Consider the following 18,013-nt stretch of genomic DNA (forward strand, 5'->3'; position numbering starts at 1 on the left):
GCTCCACGCGCCGCGGGTAGTGTGTGAGAAAAATCTTTCGAACAACCAACAATGAGCAACTAGCTGCCGTTGATATTGCAGCTGCCACTCCCCAGCATCTAAAAGCACTACTCAACGTCCAATACCTGTGCGTATTGTTCGTGAGAGAGTACTCTCAGAAACAATGTGGTGCTCCGAGACAGTGACACACCATGCCAATGACCAATTAGCTTCAAGTTGGTGCCTCTGCTTGTCAATTGCGGCGAAGGCCAAAACCATTACGGTCTGGACGTCCGCCGCGACCGCCGCCAAAGCAGTCTGAGTTCCGGCCACGCTTGCCGCCAGTGCTAGCCGCAATGCGTCGACTGATCGCCTTGGATGAGGAGCCAGCACCAATTTCGATGTCTGGTTCCTCGACAACCATTCCCGACTGAATGGGACGACCTCCGCTGCCACCGTACTTCGCCGTGAGGAGCCATTTGCGATCCACATTGGTAAGTCGCTCGATCGGAATGACGCTGATGCCAGTCTGATAGTCGCTGCAGTCACGCGGGCCGAAACCAACGCCCCACCGGGTGCAGAGTTTCATCTCGCCTGAACGGAATGATTCTCTTCCTTCGCGAGCTCTCACCGCATCCTGGCGGCTAATCATCTTAACGAACGCATGACGCTTCTGAGTGTTGACAATACAGGTCTGAACGACGCCGAATTTGTTGAAAAGGGAACGGAGGTGAGCCTTAGAGGAGATGCCACTGACGAAGAGGGTGCGGCTCAGAACCTTGATGTTACCCGGGCCGATGGAATAGTCCCACTCGACGAGCTTGGAGCCAGGCGAGGGGAGATTATGGTCTGTCCGCAGCGGGGACTGAGACAGGAGCTTCCAGTGTGGAGGGCTACGTTTACGGTATTCGTTACTCTGACGACTTCCAGCATCGCGAGTATCGCCCTGGCGCCTAGTGGAATCACTGTAATACTGGTCGTGCACTGGCCTATCGTGGCGGCGAGGCGGCGAGGCAGAGTGACGTCGGTCCCAACCGGGCAGGTGAGAAGGACGGCCGTACCCAGCGGGAGGAGAGCTAGAGTGGTCACGATCCCTCCTGCGAGCACGATCGACACGGTTCTGCACATCCGGGTGGCCCAGGCTACCAGAGCCCTGGCAGGGTATCGCGCTAAATCCAGGAAGCTGAGCGGGGCTGGCAGCACCTATGGTATCGGCTATAGTGACGAGTTGCAGGGCCGCAGCCTACTGGTCCTGCGAGATGCCCTGCTGCGACAGTAATTGCAGCAGGGGAAGCTGCCGGGACATCGCGTTTCTATCTATCGCCGGAGCGGCGGCTGGCCACTGCGGAAGCATTGCTCCCAATGGGCTCGGGGTCTGGCTATGGCCCCGGGGTTGCGGCATGGCAAGGTTCTCGCCAACACCACCAAAAGCGGCAGATGGTTTGACTATGGCGCCAGCACTAGCACCAGCACCTGTGTATGGGTTAGCCGTCGAGGGTGGCAGGAGAGATGAATCGACAGATGAGGCGAGATGCAGAGCCGCGGCTGATGGGGTTAGGGTAGCGAGCGGGTTGGTGGGAGAAGCAGACGTCACCGCGCTCTGTTTAGCTATATCGGCCAGCGGCTTGAGTTCGCCGATGGTATCTGTTGCCGCGGGCGAGCTATTGGCAGGCTTGAAGCTGCGCGGTGAGCCTTTGGACTGAACGTCTATGAACCATGCCAGAAGCGATTGAATCAGAAGACGATGAGGGTAAAGATCCGAAGGTGGGTACTTACTAGTGGAGCGTTCAGTTTCTCGCGGAATGAGTTGAGCATAGAGGGCGGGAAGGAGCAGCAGCACTCCCAGATGTCGACAAGCTTCTTGATCTTTTCCTACAGAGTCCAGAAAGGCATACGTGAGTGATAAGATCTGCAAAGCAATGAAAACGCAAAAAACTGCCAGCACCATGTCCAAGGTTGAGCGGTCGCGGGAGAATACGGTCATTGGGCGCGATTGGCACCCAGAGGCCCAGCCCCAGCCTGAACATTCACGCCTAGTGTATGCGTACCTTTTGATCTACGGGGCATTGTCGATGATGTCGGTCATTAACACGGGCAACAACTTGGTCAATCGATCGACACCACCAGCGTAGTCCCATCCGGCGCGGCGCTTCGTGGAGGCCGGCCAGCCTTGCGAGTGGCGTCCACCCAATGCCGGGCTATAGAGTCGACCACATAGAGAACGCCCAGCTTGTGGGTGGCTGGAGCCTTCTTGAAGTGGGTGTAGACTTTTTGGATGAGAGCGGGTTCATCCTGGGGTGCAGGGTTAGCATCTCATCAACTTCATCTCAGCCATCTTCACAGTCTCAACCATCTCAACAATCAAATATCTCAGGAGTAGGGAACGTGTCCTACTTGAACATTGGCGGTGCACAGTCTGGTGATACTGTGAACCTTGGAGCCTGTAATCCCGGGAGGCTTCAAAGCCAGCATGGACCGAAGGTAGCTATCCAGCTCCGCTACAGCCGACGACATGATGGGCTCGCGCGAGTCTCCGCGAGACAGTAACGTTGCAAACAGCGAAGATCCTGGCTATGTGTTCTTCGCGGGGCGGTGTTATGTGACTCTCTTAAGGCGGTCTGTAGCAACCAAAAACAGAAGACGGCCGGCGGCGGTTCTTCTTGCGAAGCGAGCAGAAGAAAGAAAAAGTCAGTTGTCCAGGGGAAAGAAAATCTGTAAGCCATTCGGGTGTTGATTTGCGACCATGTTCCATCGAGCACGAAATATCTTGTCGATCGTTGCAACTCCTTCAAGCTACAGCACGTGTATTCACTGTCGAACCAGAGAATCTGCCGCCTTCAGCTGGAATAAAGCACAAGCAAGGAGAGCAGAGACTGCCGAGGGGTTGCTGAAACAAATACGCCGGTCGCGTGAATTACGAGGACAAGGAGTGTATGAGTGTAGAGGTACGACCTATCGTTTACTGTAGAGATCTCAGGGAGGTCCGTCCTGCCTGAAAGGGGCGAATCGGCGACGTATTTACGGTGTAGGCAACCCGTGGACGGGGCGATAAGAGAAATTATGGAAATGAGAGGAGGGGGACTCCGTCATAACCCCAAATTCTACTAAGTACTTATCACGTGACACATGAGCACAACCTCGATCCTGCTGAAGACAAGTTGATTCTGAGCTTCAAAAAATGCACACCTATTTTATTGCCGAGCAGAAAAGTGCAGAGAATTCTGTGTCCAGTGATATAGATTTCACCCGAAAAATGGTTCTGGGTAGCTGTGGGAAGCCATGAAGAGGAAGCCATGATGGTGCAAAAGCTGGCTGTCCTGAGGGAAGCGAACACAGACTGTTTGCTAGTAATATATAGAGCTAACATGGATGCTGGGCCAAGGCTCATGAACACCAAAAAAGATTCTCCAGCTTTTTTCAGCCGTTCCAAACCTGACATTGGTCCCAGGAGCCCAATGCTGCTTCCAGGAGCATAGTGAATTGTCGCGAGTGTTACGTGCCAGAAAGCAGATCAAATCAACTTGTGCATTTCAACGAAAGTATCAAGACTGGAGAGGGAAAGGAAGAGAAGAGAAGTATCTAGCTGGAGTTTCTCTCCTGAAAACTTCCTGTCTGCCCGATCGGGCAGCCTTGCCTGCTGTGGCCATGCCTCTCAGGCCAACGCAATTTCAATCGCATGAACATCTCAGATCGTCACAGCGAGGAACAATCCTGTTGGGCTACAGGAACGCAGCGGAGACCAGGATTCGCCACGCAGACTCCAGGGAGCCTCGCCTACCCCGGGAACATCTAGTCTATTCCCTCCTGTTACCAAATTGAGGGTTGCTCCGTGGCAAATACGTTTTATAAATAATCTCCGACCTTTCATAGATTTAGCTTAGGAATGGAAAGGCGACATGAATAATTATTACTCTTGAGGATTTCCTACCGAATAAGTCACAGGTGGTTACCTAGCATGAATAGCGTGCTCTAAATTGGTACTGTACTGGCAGGTATTGTGAAATTTTAATCCACCCAAGCTTCTTTGTTGCGTAGCCAGCACCGGTAAAATGTTGGAATTGAGGGCAATCAAAATATGTGGTATAGTCGGAAATCCCAACGCCGGGATGTCCACGTTGGCTAAAGCATGTGGAACCGTTCAACATCAAAACATCAACACCTTCAACACCATCAACACCATCAACACCATCAACACCATCAACACCATCAACACCATCAACACCATCAACACCATCAACACCATCAACACCATCAACACCATCAACACCATCAACACCATCAACACCATCAACACCATCAACACCATCAATACCATCAGCACCATCAACAACATCAACACCATCAACACGTCAACACATCAGTACCAGTATCAACACATGACCAGTCTTTCCCGCTATTCATAATTGCGTGTGAAATAAATTAGACTGCAGTAGTCGGGTTTCTCACCTACTACTGCAAACGGAGGCTGTTGACCGAATTCACTTGACACTTGACAAACCGGAAAAAAGTCATTCCTGCTGGCTACTTTATTATTCTGTTCACGTAGTCCGATGGATCAGAGCGGTAAATGGGATGATAATGGCCGTAAGCAATTAGAGAAGTACAGCAGTGTACCCTGCATAGTTCAAATTAATATACAGCAACTTCAGACACTCGCCATTAAAACATATTGAGCATAGTAAAATTACGTGAATTGACACAATAGGTGCGATCTAAACGGATGGCGGAGCCCCAAGCATTTCATAGCAAATGCTTGTGGCCCTATGCCATGCTTTGGATGGTTGGACCTTGGGTTATTGCAAAAGACCGCCTCGCTATCGGCGTGAGAAGGGAGCACCTCGTGTTGTCTCCAAGAGCCTGTTATCTCGTTGGGCTGTATTCTGGTTGAGCAAGACTAGATATATTACCACGTAGGCTTTATGATGAAATCATATGCTGAATAGTATTCAAAGTCTTTGAAATGCCTTGGCTTTTCCATCACCCAAAGCGTACCTGAAGATTCAATCACTAACATACATTGTTGATCGCATTAAATAAGCCGTCTTTGCTCACAGACCCAGTGCACATAGTTCCAGAGCTTGGAAAATGATCGATTCTCTCGTCCATCGCGACTCGGTGAATATGATTCATGAGCTGCAAAATAATAAGCTTTGAACCAAAGAAAAAGTGAAGGTCTTCTCATACCATATGACGATGCTTCGGCCGACGGCAGTTCTTGACTCTTGACGCCATCTGGCGCACCCTCAGGAATGTCATAGAGCCATCGTCTAACATTTCCGCAGCTGCTAGAATCACTGCTCGAAAGATTGCGTCGTGTGGTGGCTCTCAGACGTCGGGATTTTCCCCGGCTCTTTGAGGTTGTCGCCCGCCGCGACGGTCTAACGCGACCAAGGCGACGTTTTCGTAGGATATGATATTTCTTCCCTCGTAAGGATTCAACCGACCGTTTCACCCCAACTTGTTCCAAATAGGCATCAGGGCGAGCGATCCATGGCAGTTCGCTGTTCTCCTTTAACCAGGGAAGAAGGTTATCTTCCTCCCGTTTAGACCATGGTGTTGCACTGCGCGAGTATATGGTGATAATCTTGATCGCGATGGTTAGAGGCTGGCTGGTTATGACAACAAATAGAGGCAGGTAGGTAGGCTTTGTTGAGCTTTAATCCACTCGTTTCGCATAAACTAATGCCCGCTGAGCAACGGAGCGCCGCACAATTAGGTAACATATTCCGGCTGTTTGATTTAGGCCAACTAAATTGATTGACAGAACCCGTTTCAACGTTGATAACACAAGTAATTCTTATCATTGCTGAAAAGAACCGGGGGGACGTACTCCAAACGCCTTTGCTATAGAGGTGGAGAATGTAACGTTAAATATACTTTAGGTCGAACCGTGGGACTGAGAACAAATCATTTGTCATGTTGATAATTGAACATCTCAACGGTGAAACGAAGAGTTTCAAGTTGGTGCCATTCGACTTCATGCATATATGGCTCTGTACCTTGTGGACACAATCTGGTTGCTGTCTAATAGGACGAAGTGCACGTTGAGTTTGTGGGACTATCAACGTTGACCTGAGAAAACTTCAGACGGTCTTAAACTGATTACAATATGCGGTGCTGGAAATGGAAAGTTTGGAAAACCATGGGATTTTTGGCTACAACTCAATGGGCAAGAGTTGTGAATTAAAATCAAAAAAGTCAAACACTGTAGCTCGATTTAAGAATCTATATAATGGCCCTCATCTCAACAACGTGAAACAAGAGCCACGCGACCTCTTCCCCGGTTCTAGACGCCAACATGGGAGCAGTTCGAAAGTCTACGTATTCCGCTCGACGGCCCGATTTTCGGAGACAACTACAACGTGCCCTGAGCCTGTCCTCTTTCGAAACAGAGGATACTTATAGTACGTCTAAGTCATCCGCTGGTGACACTGCCGAGGACTAGCTATCAATTCACTCGGAGAACGATGGATCTAGCGTGCAAAGCGGCAGTGTTGGTCGTAACTACGAGGCCTAGATTGATCCTGCGTTGTTTTCGACTGCTCGAGATGTGGAAAAGATTGAAGGTCAGAGAGATCTTCCTGAAGATCGCGATATGATTGCCTTGGAATGTGTTGCAGAGTGAGTATCCCAGCCGTGACCTTTGAATTACTTGCGCTAAGATTGCATTTGGCAAAGGCTAGATGTCCGAATGAAGTAAGCCAACCTTGGGTGCATTATCTGAGGGAATTTGTGCGCTAAATGTTGATATAGGAATGTGGAATCCTCCATGAATAACCAAGAAAGCTTGAATGAATTGGTCCGCGGCGATTTGGCGAACATCCTCAATCGATTGGCTATTATGGAGGAGAAAATCAGCAAGGCTGATCCAGACGAGAAACAGGCTTCTTCGGAAAATCGTCAGACTGAGCGAAGACGGGTTTCGAGGCGATGAACGAGACCTGTTTCAGTCACCAGCCTTTTGCTGCGCCAGGGATTGATCTCAATAATGGTGACCTCGCTACTTTGTGATTATAAAGGACTATCATACATTTTGCTTCCAGACAAATTCGAAAACAGTTTCCCCCCAGACACATTGACTTTCCTTTCTTTCTCAGCGCCCCACTCAGATTGCGCTAGTCTAATATTGGCTAGACTAAGCCCCTTCCGTGAGGGATAACGCCGTATCATTGGCGGCAGGTGAGTCTAGAACCCGAACTAGACGCCCATGTGGGTCTTTGGGAGAGAAAGCGTCTGTCTCTGGGGGGTAAACTGTTTTCGAATTTGTCTGCAAAAGACTAGTAAAAATCGACAGTTTAAGTGAATTGACGTTCTGAGTATGGTATTCGCCGATAGCTGATCTATAACAATATTGCGAACTCATGCACTGCATCTAGAACACGAACCCTTGTAAAAAGGGTAAAGGATGAGGTATCCGGAGAACGGCGAGAAATGCAACGGGAGTGAGGAAACTGTATACTGTACCACAAAACTTTTACGGGATCGTAAATCCCGGCCGATCATGATTACTGTCGAAAGTTTGAAAGTGTTTTAGGTACTCTGCTGGGCGGGGAAGGCTGGACTTTGCCTATGATTTCTGTCAGTGCTGACCCACAATGTGCATCGAACGCTCTGAGGAGAATCTGTGAGCCTTAGCATCTCGGTGGGCCAGACTCAATTGAGTTTTTGGAGTCATTTGATACGAGGGCCAGACCGCGAACCTTGATCGGCGGTGGCGCGGAATATCCTCTGGGGAAGAATTTGTTATTGCGGAAGAAGTCTAACCAAGGATGAAAAAAGTATGGGTACGGGCCTAGCGGACCCCTTTACTAAGTTCCCCCCGTGCGGCCCGAAGGGCAGGCTTTTTCAAACGTGGGGTGGTACCCACAACCAGAATGTTATGCGTTATGCATTGTCTCTACATAGTATAGTTCTAGAAGGACTGTGGTCTATGTAGATTTCTGATATCAGAATATGTCGGCTTTCTGCTAGATAAATCACATTCAAACCTTGGAAACTGACTCAACGGCAAGATACAATCGCATCACAATTTTAGCTATTCACCCTAAAGCAAGGGTGGTTTTTTAGTTTGTAGTTGTTGGCTCTTGGTGGGGCAGAATGGAATATTCGCTCAGTCCAGAAATTTCCGGTAGTGAAGTAGAAATCAGAGGCTCTGGTGCGCTCCCTTGACCAGGCCACGCCCTATGCACCACTCCGGCACCTGGCAAATAGGTAGCTAGCTGTTGGTTTTGAATCGTTTCCACACTCCTCCAGAACTGCGTGGCAGCTGATACCAGGTCACCGTGTGCCTGATATATCGCCGGCTGGATATCATTCTATGCCACTTGGCCCTGCATGGTGGAATTGAAAGACTCAAGCTGCTGTTGCAACTGACCAACCTCCATTTGTAATTTTTTTGCTTCGCCCGAGACTTTCTCGTTCTCCGCCAGTACCTTTCTCAATTTGGCTATCTCTTCTGCCTTTTCTATTTGGAGCTGCTGAATTTTCAGTTCGCTCTCGGTCCTGGTCCTCCCAGGCCTTGCAAAGCTCCTTCTGAAAATTGCTCGCCTGCTTTAAGCATTGTCTGTGAATTGACCAAATGTCTTGGCTGTCGTCTTCTCGAGGTCTTTTGTGTGGGGATGACAACTTGTAGTCAAAGTTAACATGGGATCAAATATTGTGAAAAGGGCGAGCAAAAGGCTACTTTTAATTGAAGGATTCAAGAAACCGAAGAAACCTACCTGATCCGTAGCTGAGCGCTTGACTGATCGCAGTACACGGTGTTCAGCGGTGTCAGAGGCAACCGATCGTCGCGAATGAGCTCTTGCTAATTCGCTGATTTTGCAGTCTGAGTTTGATCTTAAGCTACCATTCTCACTCTGCGTAGACTTAATGTGGGGTCGCATCGTGGAATTTCAGCCCAAGGACAATTGGAAGCTCGCGAGTAAGAGAAATAAAGACGATAGTCGCTCCCCTTAATGGGGAACTGATCGATTATATATAGGCGATCATGAACAAAATATGAAACATGAGACGCCCCTGGCTAGAATTCAGGTCCTACAAATGCTGAATTAATATCAAAATGTTGCGCCTTGGTGCTATTGAGACAACTCACCGATGGCTAAGAAGACGTTAGTGCAGAAGCTAAATTGATGCTAGCTAAAGAGAAATATGACCCGCCTGCAGAAACATACAACTTGGGGGAAAAGCATGCAAAATGCACACTACTATTCCGAACCTGATGGGGAAAATCGCTACACCTCACTTTCATTGTGGTCAAAATGACCTTACAATGTTAGCAAAATGACTCACTAAAATGATAAAGTCACAGCAAATAATTCCACTATAATGTATCTCTGTTTGAACCATCCGTAATATGGAGCCTGGCGTTGAATTCACCTAAGTTCTTTGTTTACAACAGGAACTGTTTCAGATTAATGCTACACTAACCTAAAGCTTAACACCCGCAGGCCTATCTAGAGTATCTGCTAGATTTTGACTCTTGAATGGAGGTAAGATAATCAAAGGTATGATGTTTCCTCTGTGTATCTGGTTATAATGTGATGATCGAGGGACCTGGCGTGGCAAGAGAAATAAGGAACCTCTCTTAATTTAGGAAATTCCACAGCAGCAACTTGATTTATCACAAAGCGTATTGCTAAGATTCGGTTCGTAAACTATTGAAATGCCGTAAAAGAAGATTTCCTTAATTAACGTGCTGAGTTCACGTTAAAGGGCATGACTATAGCAACGCCTACGTAGCCACAAACTGAAAGCCCCTGGCCCGGGGTAAAAAGCTAGCTCCCTCTATTTTGGCTAGTAAGAAGTAGATTTACCGCAAGCTATTTTGCAGAGGCTGCGCGCTGCCTGGGTCTTGCTGGCTGTAAAGGACTAGAGTGGGTCAAAATGCAAAGACCTTCGTTCTAGAAGTTTCCTTCCAGATAACAGCACCCCAAAGCCTAAAACTGTCAATAGGAACCAAATTGACTTGCCCTCTAGGCTATGTAATCTTTTTTAGTTATGAGATTTCCTTAGACAGAATGATTTGTTTCGGAGAGTCTGGGACGGCTATGACCAGGGTACCAGTTACCCACCTTGAGAGGCCGGAATAAGTAAGAGTCGTGCGTGCTTGACTTCTCAGGACCTACTGGCATCAACCAAGACGTACAAGTCTAAATTCAAAGCCGTTAATTCCTGGGAAATATGACTTAAAACAGCGTGTTCCGTGGATCAGCTGTAGGGATTTGTACCTGCATTATTTGTCTATTCTATTGTTGACTTATGGGTTGTTGGAACAGGGGCATTTCCGCCCACAAAAGTGCGAACACCGTCATTGACAAATATAATTCCAATGATTGCTCACCCATGGATCTCCAGGAAAAATAACTTTTGTGGCTTTACTCAGGCAATTCCCTATCAGGGTCACCCAGCTCTTTTTCTCCAAACCAAAAAACCCCTTAGACTCGGAGTTTTCACAAGTACTGATTCGCAGAGATTCGATAGGATGCGGAGTAAATTAATCGTACTTATTCTCATTCATCTTGTTCGTAAAGCGAAATCGCGCGAATAGAGGACATCATGACTTTTGAAGGTGAACTCCCGTCGGATATTCTACAAATTGAATTCCCTTCTTGTCGGATTATGTCACACAAGCAGGTATAATAATAATCTGGCCATGACATGATATTTCACTTGATCTCGTTTGTCTCAGTTCACAGCCCTCGTCTTTTCATCCCGTCCTACACTGCCATGGACACAATCATTACCAACTTGCCGCCCAATGTGGGAACCATCCTCATCGAGAATATCTCCATTATTCAAATTATATCCATGCTTTCTATCGGTGCCTACAACGCCCTGGAGACGGGAATTGCCGTGTTCGACTTGTTCAAACACTACCGCGGGCTATATTTCTGGAGCATGCAGGTAGCATCATGGGGCATACTGGTCCATACGATCCTAGCTATGATACGATTTCTATCTCAGTCATCCAACCTAGCCATGTCAATTCCATTCATTTTGGGGTGGTATGCCATAGTGACTGGATAGGCCGTGGTACTCTATTCCCGCCTGAATGTGCTCGCGACTGACCCTATGAAGCTCCGCTGGGTGCTGTGGATGATTGTTATAAATTTTTTCGTACTGTATATTCCGATAACGGTACTCTTCTACGGTCTGAATAGTGGTCAAAGCGTGTTCGCTCGACCGGCAGCTATCTATGATCGGATCCAGGTGACCGGATTCTGTATACAGGAATTCGTTCTCTCCGGGGTCTATATTCATCAAGCGCTAGAACAAAGGAGCATTAAGCGAGACCTACATCGCCAAGACGACCGGAAAATCATTCGTCATTTACTTTGGATTAATATTCTTGTTGTCCTGATGAATATACTGCTGCTCGTGGCCGAGTACAAGCTTCATTATATCGAAGTCAGCCTCAAAACCGTGGTTTATAGTATCAAGTTGAAGCTGGAATTCACGGTCTTGAATCGCCTGAGAAAGCTGGGATTTATATCACCTCCTCCTCTGGCTCATCAAATACCCGAATACGCCCGGCAAGAGAGCGACGTCAATCTAGTAGGACAATCACGCCTCTACTCACGCCAAGAATCCAACTCCGAATTAGTGCATACGGAGTGTAGGATCAAGGTGCTACCTCGTGTCTCGCAGCGACCTAGTATTTATGCCAATCATAAGGCTAAGTGCGATGCTCAATCTGACGATACGAGAGTCCGGGGTGCGATCCCGTCTTTAAATTAGTTGACGGCTCCCTCAGCCTACTCCTCAGATTAGTTAACCACGTCCTTGTCTACTCTGGAGTTGAATCTTTCAAACTTTACGTCAAAATTTAACGTATAGGTCTTGATTTGACGTAGTTAGAACTTTTCTCCGGGTAGAGACTCATAACCGAATAGGTCTTATGTTAGAAATTTGATTAAAGGATGCTCCTTATACCAGGTATTTGACGCTACATTATATTAATTCTTATAGCATTGATCAATATGAACGAGGCGTTAGATCATAACTCATTCTCGAAATAGGTTTTCTACAACGCCTGGCGTATTGGATTCTGTGAAGATATATAGAAGCGGGGTTTGCCGAGTCTTATCCCGTTGATTTATCGGGATCGGAGCATACATAAAATAGCCGGGAAGTCCTTAGAGACAAAGTATATTTGTTTCTGTTGAGGTTTCAGCAGTCTTCGATACCACTGAGGCTTCCTTGATATATATTATGTGACTGAGAACTTCTGTCGAATCTCAGTCTTCCCTGAGACACGCTAGCTTTGTATAGTAAAGCGGATATTTAGGAAGCGTGTAATAGCACGCTTCCACTCAGGGGTTATCTTAGTTTGATGACACCTTCAATATTATTCAATTGCTAGTATATGCTATTGCTCCTCCTAGATCCTATCCCTCATCTTCACAGTTTCTAACAATATGAATTCATCAGGGTACAGCCTGCTATAACTAGTAAAGATGAATCAAAGTCAAATTTCAAAAGTCGAATAACAGGCTGTGCTTGTCTTACAATCGGCGGTTCTTTTCCGGTACGCGAGAGTACGTCCGAATTATTTCAGCTATCCCCTGTCGTTGCTGCTTTTGTAAAACTTTTATGTGGAGTGGCGACAGGGACTGACAGTGAATGCGACTTGATTGTGAAGCTTTCTCGAAGAAAGCTATGTGGCATTCCTCCGCCTCATCGCAGTTGTCACCTGCATCGGGATAGGCAGAGAGCGTAGACACCCCCCAAAATGCTATATCCTGATTGACGGAGACTATAGCGTAATATTTTTGAGAACAGTCGAGATTAGCAAACGTGACAGATGTCCGGCTATTTGAAACTAATTGTTGTCGACAGCCACAGAGTGCCTTCTGATCCGGAAAGCAAACTAAGATAGAGTGATCAGCCATGGAGTCAACCATTGGTCAGGTGGAAACATGTGTCTCTTGGAGTACCTACCTGAGTGTCCATGAAATAGCGATGAATCGATAGCATCGCAGGTGTCTCTATGAAGTACGATATGATACTCGGGTTTAGAACGATGCGCAAAAACCGGGAATTCGGACCCTTTGGTCGTCCAGATGACTGACAGTTGAGCTTTTCCAGATTTGTCAATCGTCACGTAACGGGGCATATAGCAGAGACTGTTTCTTATACACCGAATAACCCAATTCTGAGTGGATATCGGGAGAGGGAGTTGAGTGTGCATCACAATAAGTGCCTTCCGGCAGAGCTCTTCCAGAAGATGATCGCATAGGCCACTGGATCGGGGCAAATCCTCCTACGCTAATTTCGACGCAGTGCAAGGAAAGATACAATGCAGAATAACAGAGTTTTGCCAAATCGGGTCGACGTAAAGGATGTTATCGTCGGGGTGGTAACTTATTGGTACCAAGTTATTCCGTCTCTCCAAACGGATCTCTATATCAGGTAACAAACCGGAAAGGACAACTATGGTATGTAAAACCAAGCGTATCTGTTGCGTGGACACGTTATGGGGATCTATTGATTCGTCGCTTTGTTTCTTTGGCTTCCTGGGTGTCGATGTGGTTGAGATCTGACGGAGTCCACGAGAGGGTCTGGGAACTCGCTTGAGAGAAGTATAGCATAATAATGGTTCCTGTCAAAGAAGCATGAGCTGAAGGATTGACTAGATTACTCTAAGCCGTGATTGCAATCTCACCGTAAAGAACGCATTTTTTGGGCCGAAATGCTGTGCGATAGATAAGTGAAACGGATAGGTTAGGAGCAACATAACTGATGCACTCGGGGACCTTTTGATCAAAAGTTGCCACATTAATGATAGCTGATCTCGGTGTAGCGCTCCGAAAGACTGAAGAATGTTGATACGGCGGACTAAAATCGAGAACGGATGTTCTAGCCTGTCATTAATGGTGCCAATAAGATTGAAATACACGATCACAGACACTAGGGGTGGGTACTTTGTCTCGGCTTACCTCGAGAATGGTCCTGGAATAGCAAGCGTTTTTCCGTGGCCTGGTTGGACTGAATAATTCTTCGGGGCAGGATTCTCAAAGTATTTCGGAAAGACCCTTGCTTGTACCTGTTCATCCGGCAGAGAAGACCTTTCACTGGGTTGGAAATAGCGGCTTTTATGGAGAGGCGGTCGAAATAAATCATCATCTTCTGCTCTTGCGTGAACTAGTCGAGAGAAAGAAAAGGGTGTTCAGAGCGGCACACTATTCCTAAATCGTAACCCCTTAGAGCTCTATCACTGATCAATCGCTCTAAGTAGACTGTCATTTGGAACCTTCCGAGGATTGAACGATACATCCAATTTTGTGGTTGAGAATCGGTAAGGGGAGCACTCAAACTAAGGAGATTAATATAAGATTCAGTTATCCGGCTGCTCAGGGTCTTACTATATATCAAGAAAAGAAGACCGTGAATAATGAATAGGCCGAAATAATAATTCGTCCAATCCAACGCGTGATTAGAGATTTGCGGTATGTCTTGTCCACGGGGGGCAACAGTTTTCAGAGCCTATTCTGCCTGTTAAAGTTGAATCGGATAGAAGAGAGCTGAATATTACTTGATCACCTTATGTGTCGTGAAATTCCAGAGCAGGGTTCCTATAGGCGTCGGCTTTATCTAAGTTCCAGAAGTGCTGTGTAGGCGTGGGAATTCCGTCAGATAAGTGCGGTGAAAAGTTGTTCACCGTATCTTTCAACGCCCGATCAGTGCCGTTGAGGAATAACAATAGTTTATCGCCGTTGAATATCTGGGGCCGTCAACGTGCAAGAAGTACGACAGGGCCTTAATCCAAAGTGATCATAACCAAAAGCTGATTTGGAATTTCACGGGATAGCAGATTAGAGACGGTAAACCTCAACGGTGTGTACAAGACTGACTATTGCCTAGGAGAGCACTAAGTACGGACAACATCTCTCCTTTTCGCCGTTGCACCTATACGTTATTGTCGATTGTAATTTTCTAGGTGGGTTAAAAAGGCAAAAATAGTTCTTGGGAGACTCTAATTACAGGGATACGGCTTGGATCAGTCTTCCATCTGCAGATCCTCTGGACTTTCGGTTGCTGTCTTCCCCGCTGTTACTTCCAAAACTTGAATTGCCTTAGCAATTCTGACTTATGAACTCAATAGCTCGTTCCTCAAATTGCTGTTTTCGAATGTCGAATTTTCTAGCTCGTTGCGAGTGTGAGAGAGGGCTTGTTCTAGTCGGTTATTTTCGGCCTGTGACTAGTTCAGATATTCATAAGCGCAGCTCAACTCTTCTTTCAGCTTGGAAATTGCAATTTCAAGCCGCAAAATCGTTTCTGTAAAAGAACTCGAACATAGTCCTGCGATCTGACCCTAGATTTTAAAGTGTTAGAAACCACGCTAACCACTCTGGAAGAATCTGGGTATGCCTTATTCGCTTTGTCCTTTGCCGTGCCCTTCAAGACCTGCACAGGCACCGCTTCCAGAGAGCGCCCTAACTCCTCGCAGATAGATTGATAGAACCAAATGTTGCCGCTACTAAGACTTTTTTTCAAGAGTGCGGCACTCGTGCCCGTGGCTGACCAAGAGTAACTATTACCTAGGAGGGGTTGCAACCGGACCTGGCCAGGTGCTATGGTGAGACCCAGTCGCTTATCCACGAAGAGGTTAGCAGTAATTTGAGAATTATTATGAGATCGAAGCTTACAGATATGGGTGGACATGGCCTCGCGATACCTGATTCTCAAGAGTGCTCGCTTAGAACTACTAGCTCTAGTCATTTTGGCTTTCCGATGTAACTGATGCTGTCGATGGGTAGCAGGCAAGAGCAGCTGCAGGAACACATCATAGTTTTATAGAAGCTTGAAGCTATTAGATTGGCTCTAGATATGATAGTGGGCCTATAATCTTACCACTTACCATCGCTTTTCCTGTCCCAACTAACGTTTAACCGTTGAATACCCGTACTTTCCTGACTGTCGGGCTGAATGGCCCTCCGACCTGATAGCCCCTATCTCTAGGTAGCACACCTCGAATGAATGAGGGTAGTGTACCGCATAAAAGCCTGTTGCTCTCTGGTTTGAGACGTCATTTTTATTGCTGAAACACTCGCTATATGTCACAGTCAGAAATGATATTCGGCAGAATTGGAAGCAAACAATTCAAGCTTAGCTAGGTTGGGTGGTTTCCTGTCTCTCGAATATATATAGCAAGATAATTTCATCTTCGTCTCTTCGCTATCGATTCAAGTCGTGATGTCTCCTAGTACTCGCTAGGCGCTTCGAAAGAGCGTAAATAATATGTCCGACCCGGAGAAAGTCCCGCTACTGGAGCCATCCAATAACGTGAAGGAACTGGAAGCAACCGAAGATGAAAACCTTCAGAGTCGGTATCGGAACAATGGACGTGACTCCAAGTCTTCCTACTCAAACACTCAGACGATGATTCGAATGCGCCTTCGTCCAGGGCCGAATGGGCCACGTCTCTCCTTTCCGACCGTCTCTAAGGAAGGGACTAAGAAGAAAAGTGGGTTTCAAAAGATCCGCAGTCACGTCGAAAATACGAATCCCGAAGAAAAACGACACGATTGGATGAGACGACTGCGCCCAAAGCCTCATCGCTGCGCCAGCTAGCGACCGACGTCTCCCTCGACACACAGTCTATCCTCTCTTTGAGTTTGGATGTATTACAGAAGATAGTTTGTATTGGTATGTGTACACAGTTAAGACAGTTTATGCTTCTAAGCAAAAGTTGATTGATTCGTATAGGATAGATGTGTCTTCCAAGTCCTCATCCAAGGCCCCTGAATCCATGCGGCGGGAGCCGCAGCTAGTAAGAATACGTACAACATGTCTTTGCTCATTCTGATGGGAGGATATGCCCGACATTTTGGAATGGTCGATTCGACCCATATGATAAATATGATTGGATTGCTAGTCTGGAATTTTAGAAAAGCTCTTATGATTTGTGTAGGTCATGTTTTGAAGCTAGCTAAATTGGAATCATTGCTTGCGCTTTGACTACCTTGCTTTCATCTTGAATAAATGTGTGTTGCTCTACAGTTTTTAACATGCTGAGCGGCCAGATTCTGCACTTTTTCCTTTGCAAAGATCCATAGGACGACTTTGTGAAATTCATGACAAAATATGAAAGTGATCACAAGGTATTTCAAGGTGGGCAAATCACCCGCACGATGAATATAAACAAGCTTTCCAGTAATTGAGATGACCGCAATCAAGAGAGGTTTTAATTGTGGTGAGAGGGTGTCAAACAGAACAATCTATCAACTTCGCCACGTTGTTCTACCCTGGAAATAACCCACCCCACTTGTGCCCACAGTAGAAGCACACTCACGCGCATTATCCGAAGAGGGGGTGCTGAAAAATTGTCCAAATGGCGATTAAGACAAGTTGGACCTGGTAAAATCAAAATTAGAATCACGTAGACCAAGCATCCATTTCAAGCGAACTTACCTCCAGTGCAATAATCCATAGCTTCCAGACGGTCCCAATAGCTGCAGTAGTGAGCAAAAGCAGAACCATGACAGAGACATACAGCGCGATCAGTTGTACCCTGGCTCGACCGTCTAGCGCTTGGCCAACCAACCACCAATACCAAAATGCCACCCCCAAGTAGTCTAAACACAGAATATACAGAATACCCCAGTGTAAGCGGTCCCAGTAAAATATTCCAGTGATAGCCATAGCCGCCTTTACAACACTAGACAATGTGGCGAGTATTGGGCATATGACGAGAACACATCCAGGCAGAGTTGGGAGCCGTCGTTGTTGGAAATCAATTCGAAGAAACTATGACTCGATTAGCCCGCGATTCAAAAGTTGATAGAATGGTCAGACATACCATTTGCAGGGTTGGGGGTATAGCGCTCATCTGAAGCAGGACTTCCCGCCCCACCGGCGCTTTGTCGGCCCAAAAGAGCCCTGCTAAAGTCGCAGACATAATGCAGGATAAAGTGTTTAAGCTCACATCCGCCTTGAAACGTGTCCAATTAGCTTTGAAATGGAATAGAAGGTATAGTCTGATCAAATGCATCAATGTCAAGAAAGTCACTAGGCTCGACGCGGTAATGGA

At 46.9% G+C, this 18,013-nt stretch overlaps 5 protein-coding genes across 5 annotated transcripts; 3 read left to right on the forward strand and 2 right to left on the reverse strand.

Annotated features, from left to right (window-relative positions):
• Positions 1 to 232: 232 nt before the first annotated feature.
• On the reverse strand, positions 233 to 1,963 carry N7473_004482 (uncharacterized protein; the record flags this gene model as incomplete). The annotated part of the gene is made up of 3 exons (XM_057150422.1): positions 233 to 1,172; positions 1,227 to 1,686; positions 1,756 to 1,963. 3 exons carry the CDS (start codon positions 1,961 to 1,963, stop codon positions 233 to 235), a joined length of 1,608 nt encoding a protein of 535 aa, XP_057010532.1.
• Positions 1,964 to 2,085: 122 nt separating this feature from the next.
• On the reverse strand, positions 2,086 to 2,493 carry N7473_004483 (uncharacterized protein; the record flags this gene model as incomplete). The annotated part of the gene is made up of 2 exons (XM_057150423.1): positions 2,086 to 2,271; positions 2,374 to 2,493. 2 exons carry the CDS (start codon positions 2,491 to 2,493, stop codon positions 2,086 to 2,088), a joined length of 306 nt encoding a protein of 101 aa, XP_057010533.1.
• A 1,592-nt stretch (positions 2,494 to 4,085) lies between these two features.
• On the forward strand, positions 4,086 to 4,382 carry N7473_004484 (uncharacterized protein; the record flags this gene model as incomplete). The annotated part of the gene is made up of 1 exon (XM_057150424.1): positions 4,086 to 4,382. The coding sequence occupies one exon, from the start codon at positions 4,086 to 4,088 to the stop codon at positions 4,380 to 4,382; it is 297 nt and encodes a 98-aa protein (XP_057010534.1).
• A 6,325-nt stretch (positions 4,383 to 10,707) lies between these two features.
• On the forward strand, positions 10,708 to 11,007 carry N7473_004485 (uncharacterized protein; the record flags this gene model as incomplete). Its single annotated transcript, XM_057150425.1, has 1 exon — positions 10,708 to 11,007. The coding sequence occupies one exon, from the start codon at positions 10,708 to 10,710 to the stop codon at positions 11,005 to 11,007; it is 300 nt and encodes a 99-aa protein (XP_057010535.1).
• Positions 11,008 to 16,221: 5,214 nt separating this feature from the next.
• Positions 16,222 to 16,554, forward strand: N7473_004486 (uncharacterized protein; the record flags this gene model as incomplete). The annotated part of the gene is made up of 1 exon (XM_057150426.1): positions 16,222 to 16,554. The coding sequence occupies one exon, from the start codon at positions 16,222 to 16,224 to the stop codon at positions 16,552 to 16,554; it is 333 nt and encodes a 110-aa protein (XP_057010536.1).
• Positions 16,555 to 18,013: the final 1,459 nt, after the last annotated feature.

The sequence above is a fragment of the Penicillium subrubescens genome, assembly GCF_028828155.1.
Source record: "Penicillium subrubescens strain IBT 31985 chromosome Unknown utg000003l_segment0_segment0, whole genome shotgun sequence".
NCBI classification, from domain to species: Eukaryota; Fungi; Ascomycota; class Eurotiomycetes; order Eurotiales; family Aspergillaceae; genus Penicillium; species Penicillium subrubescens.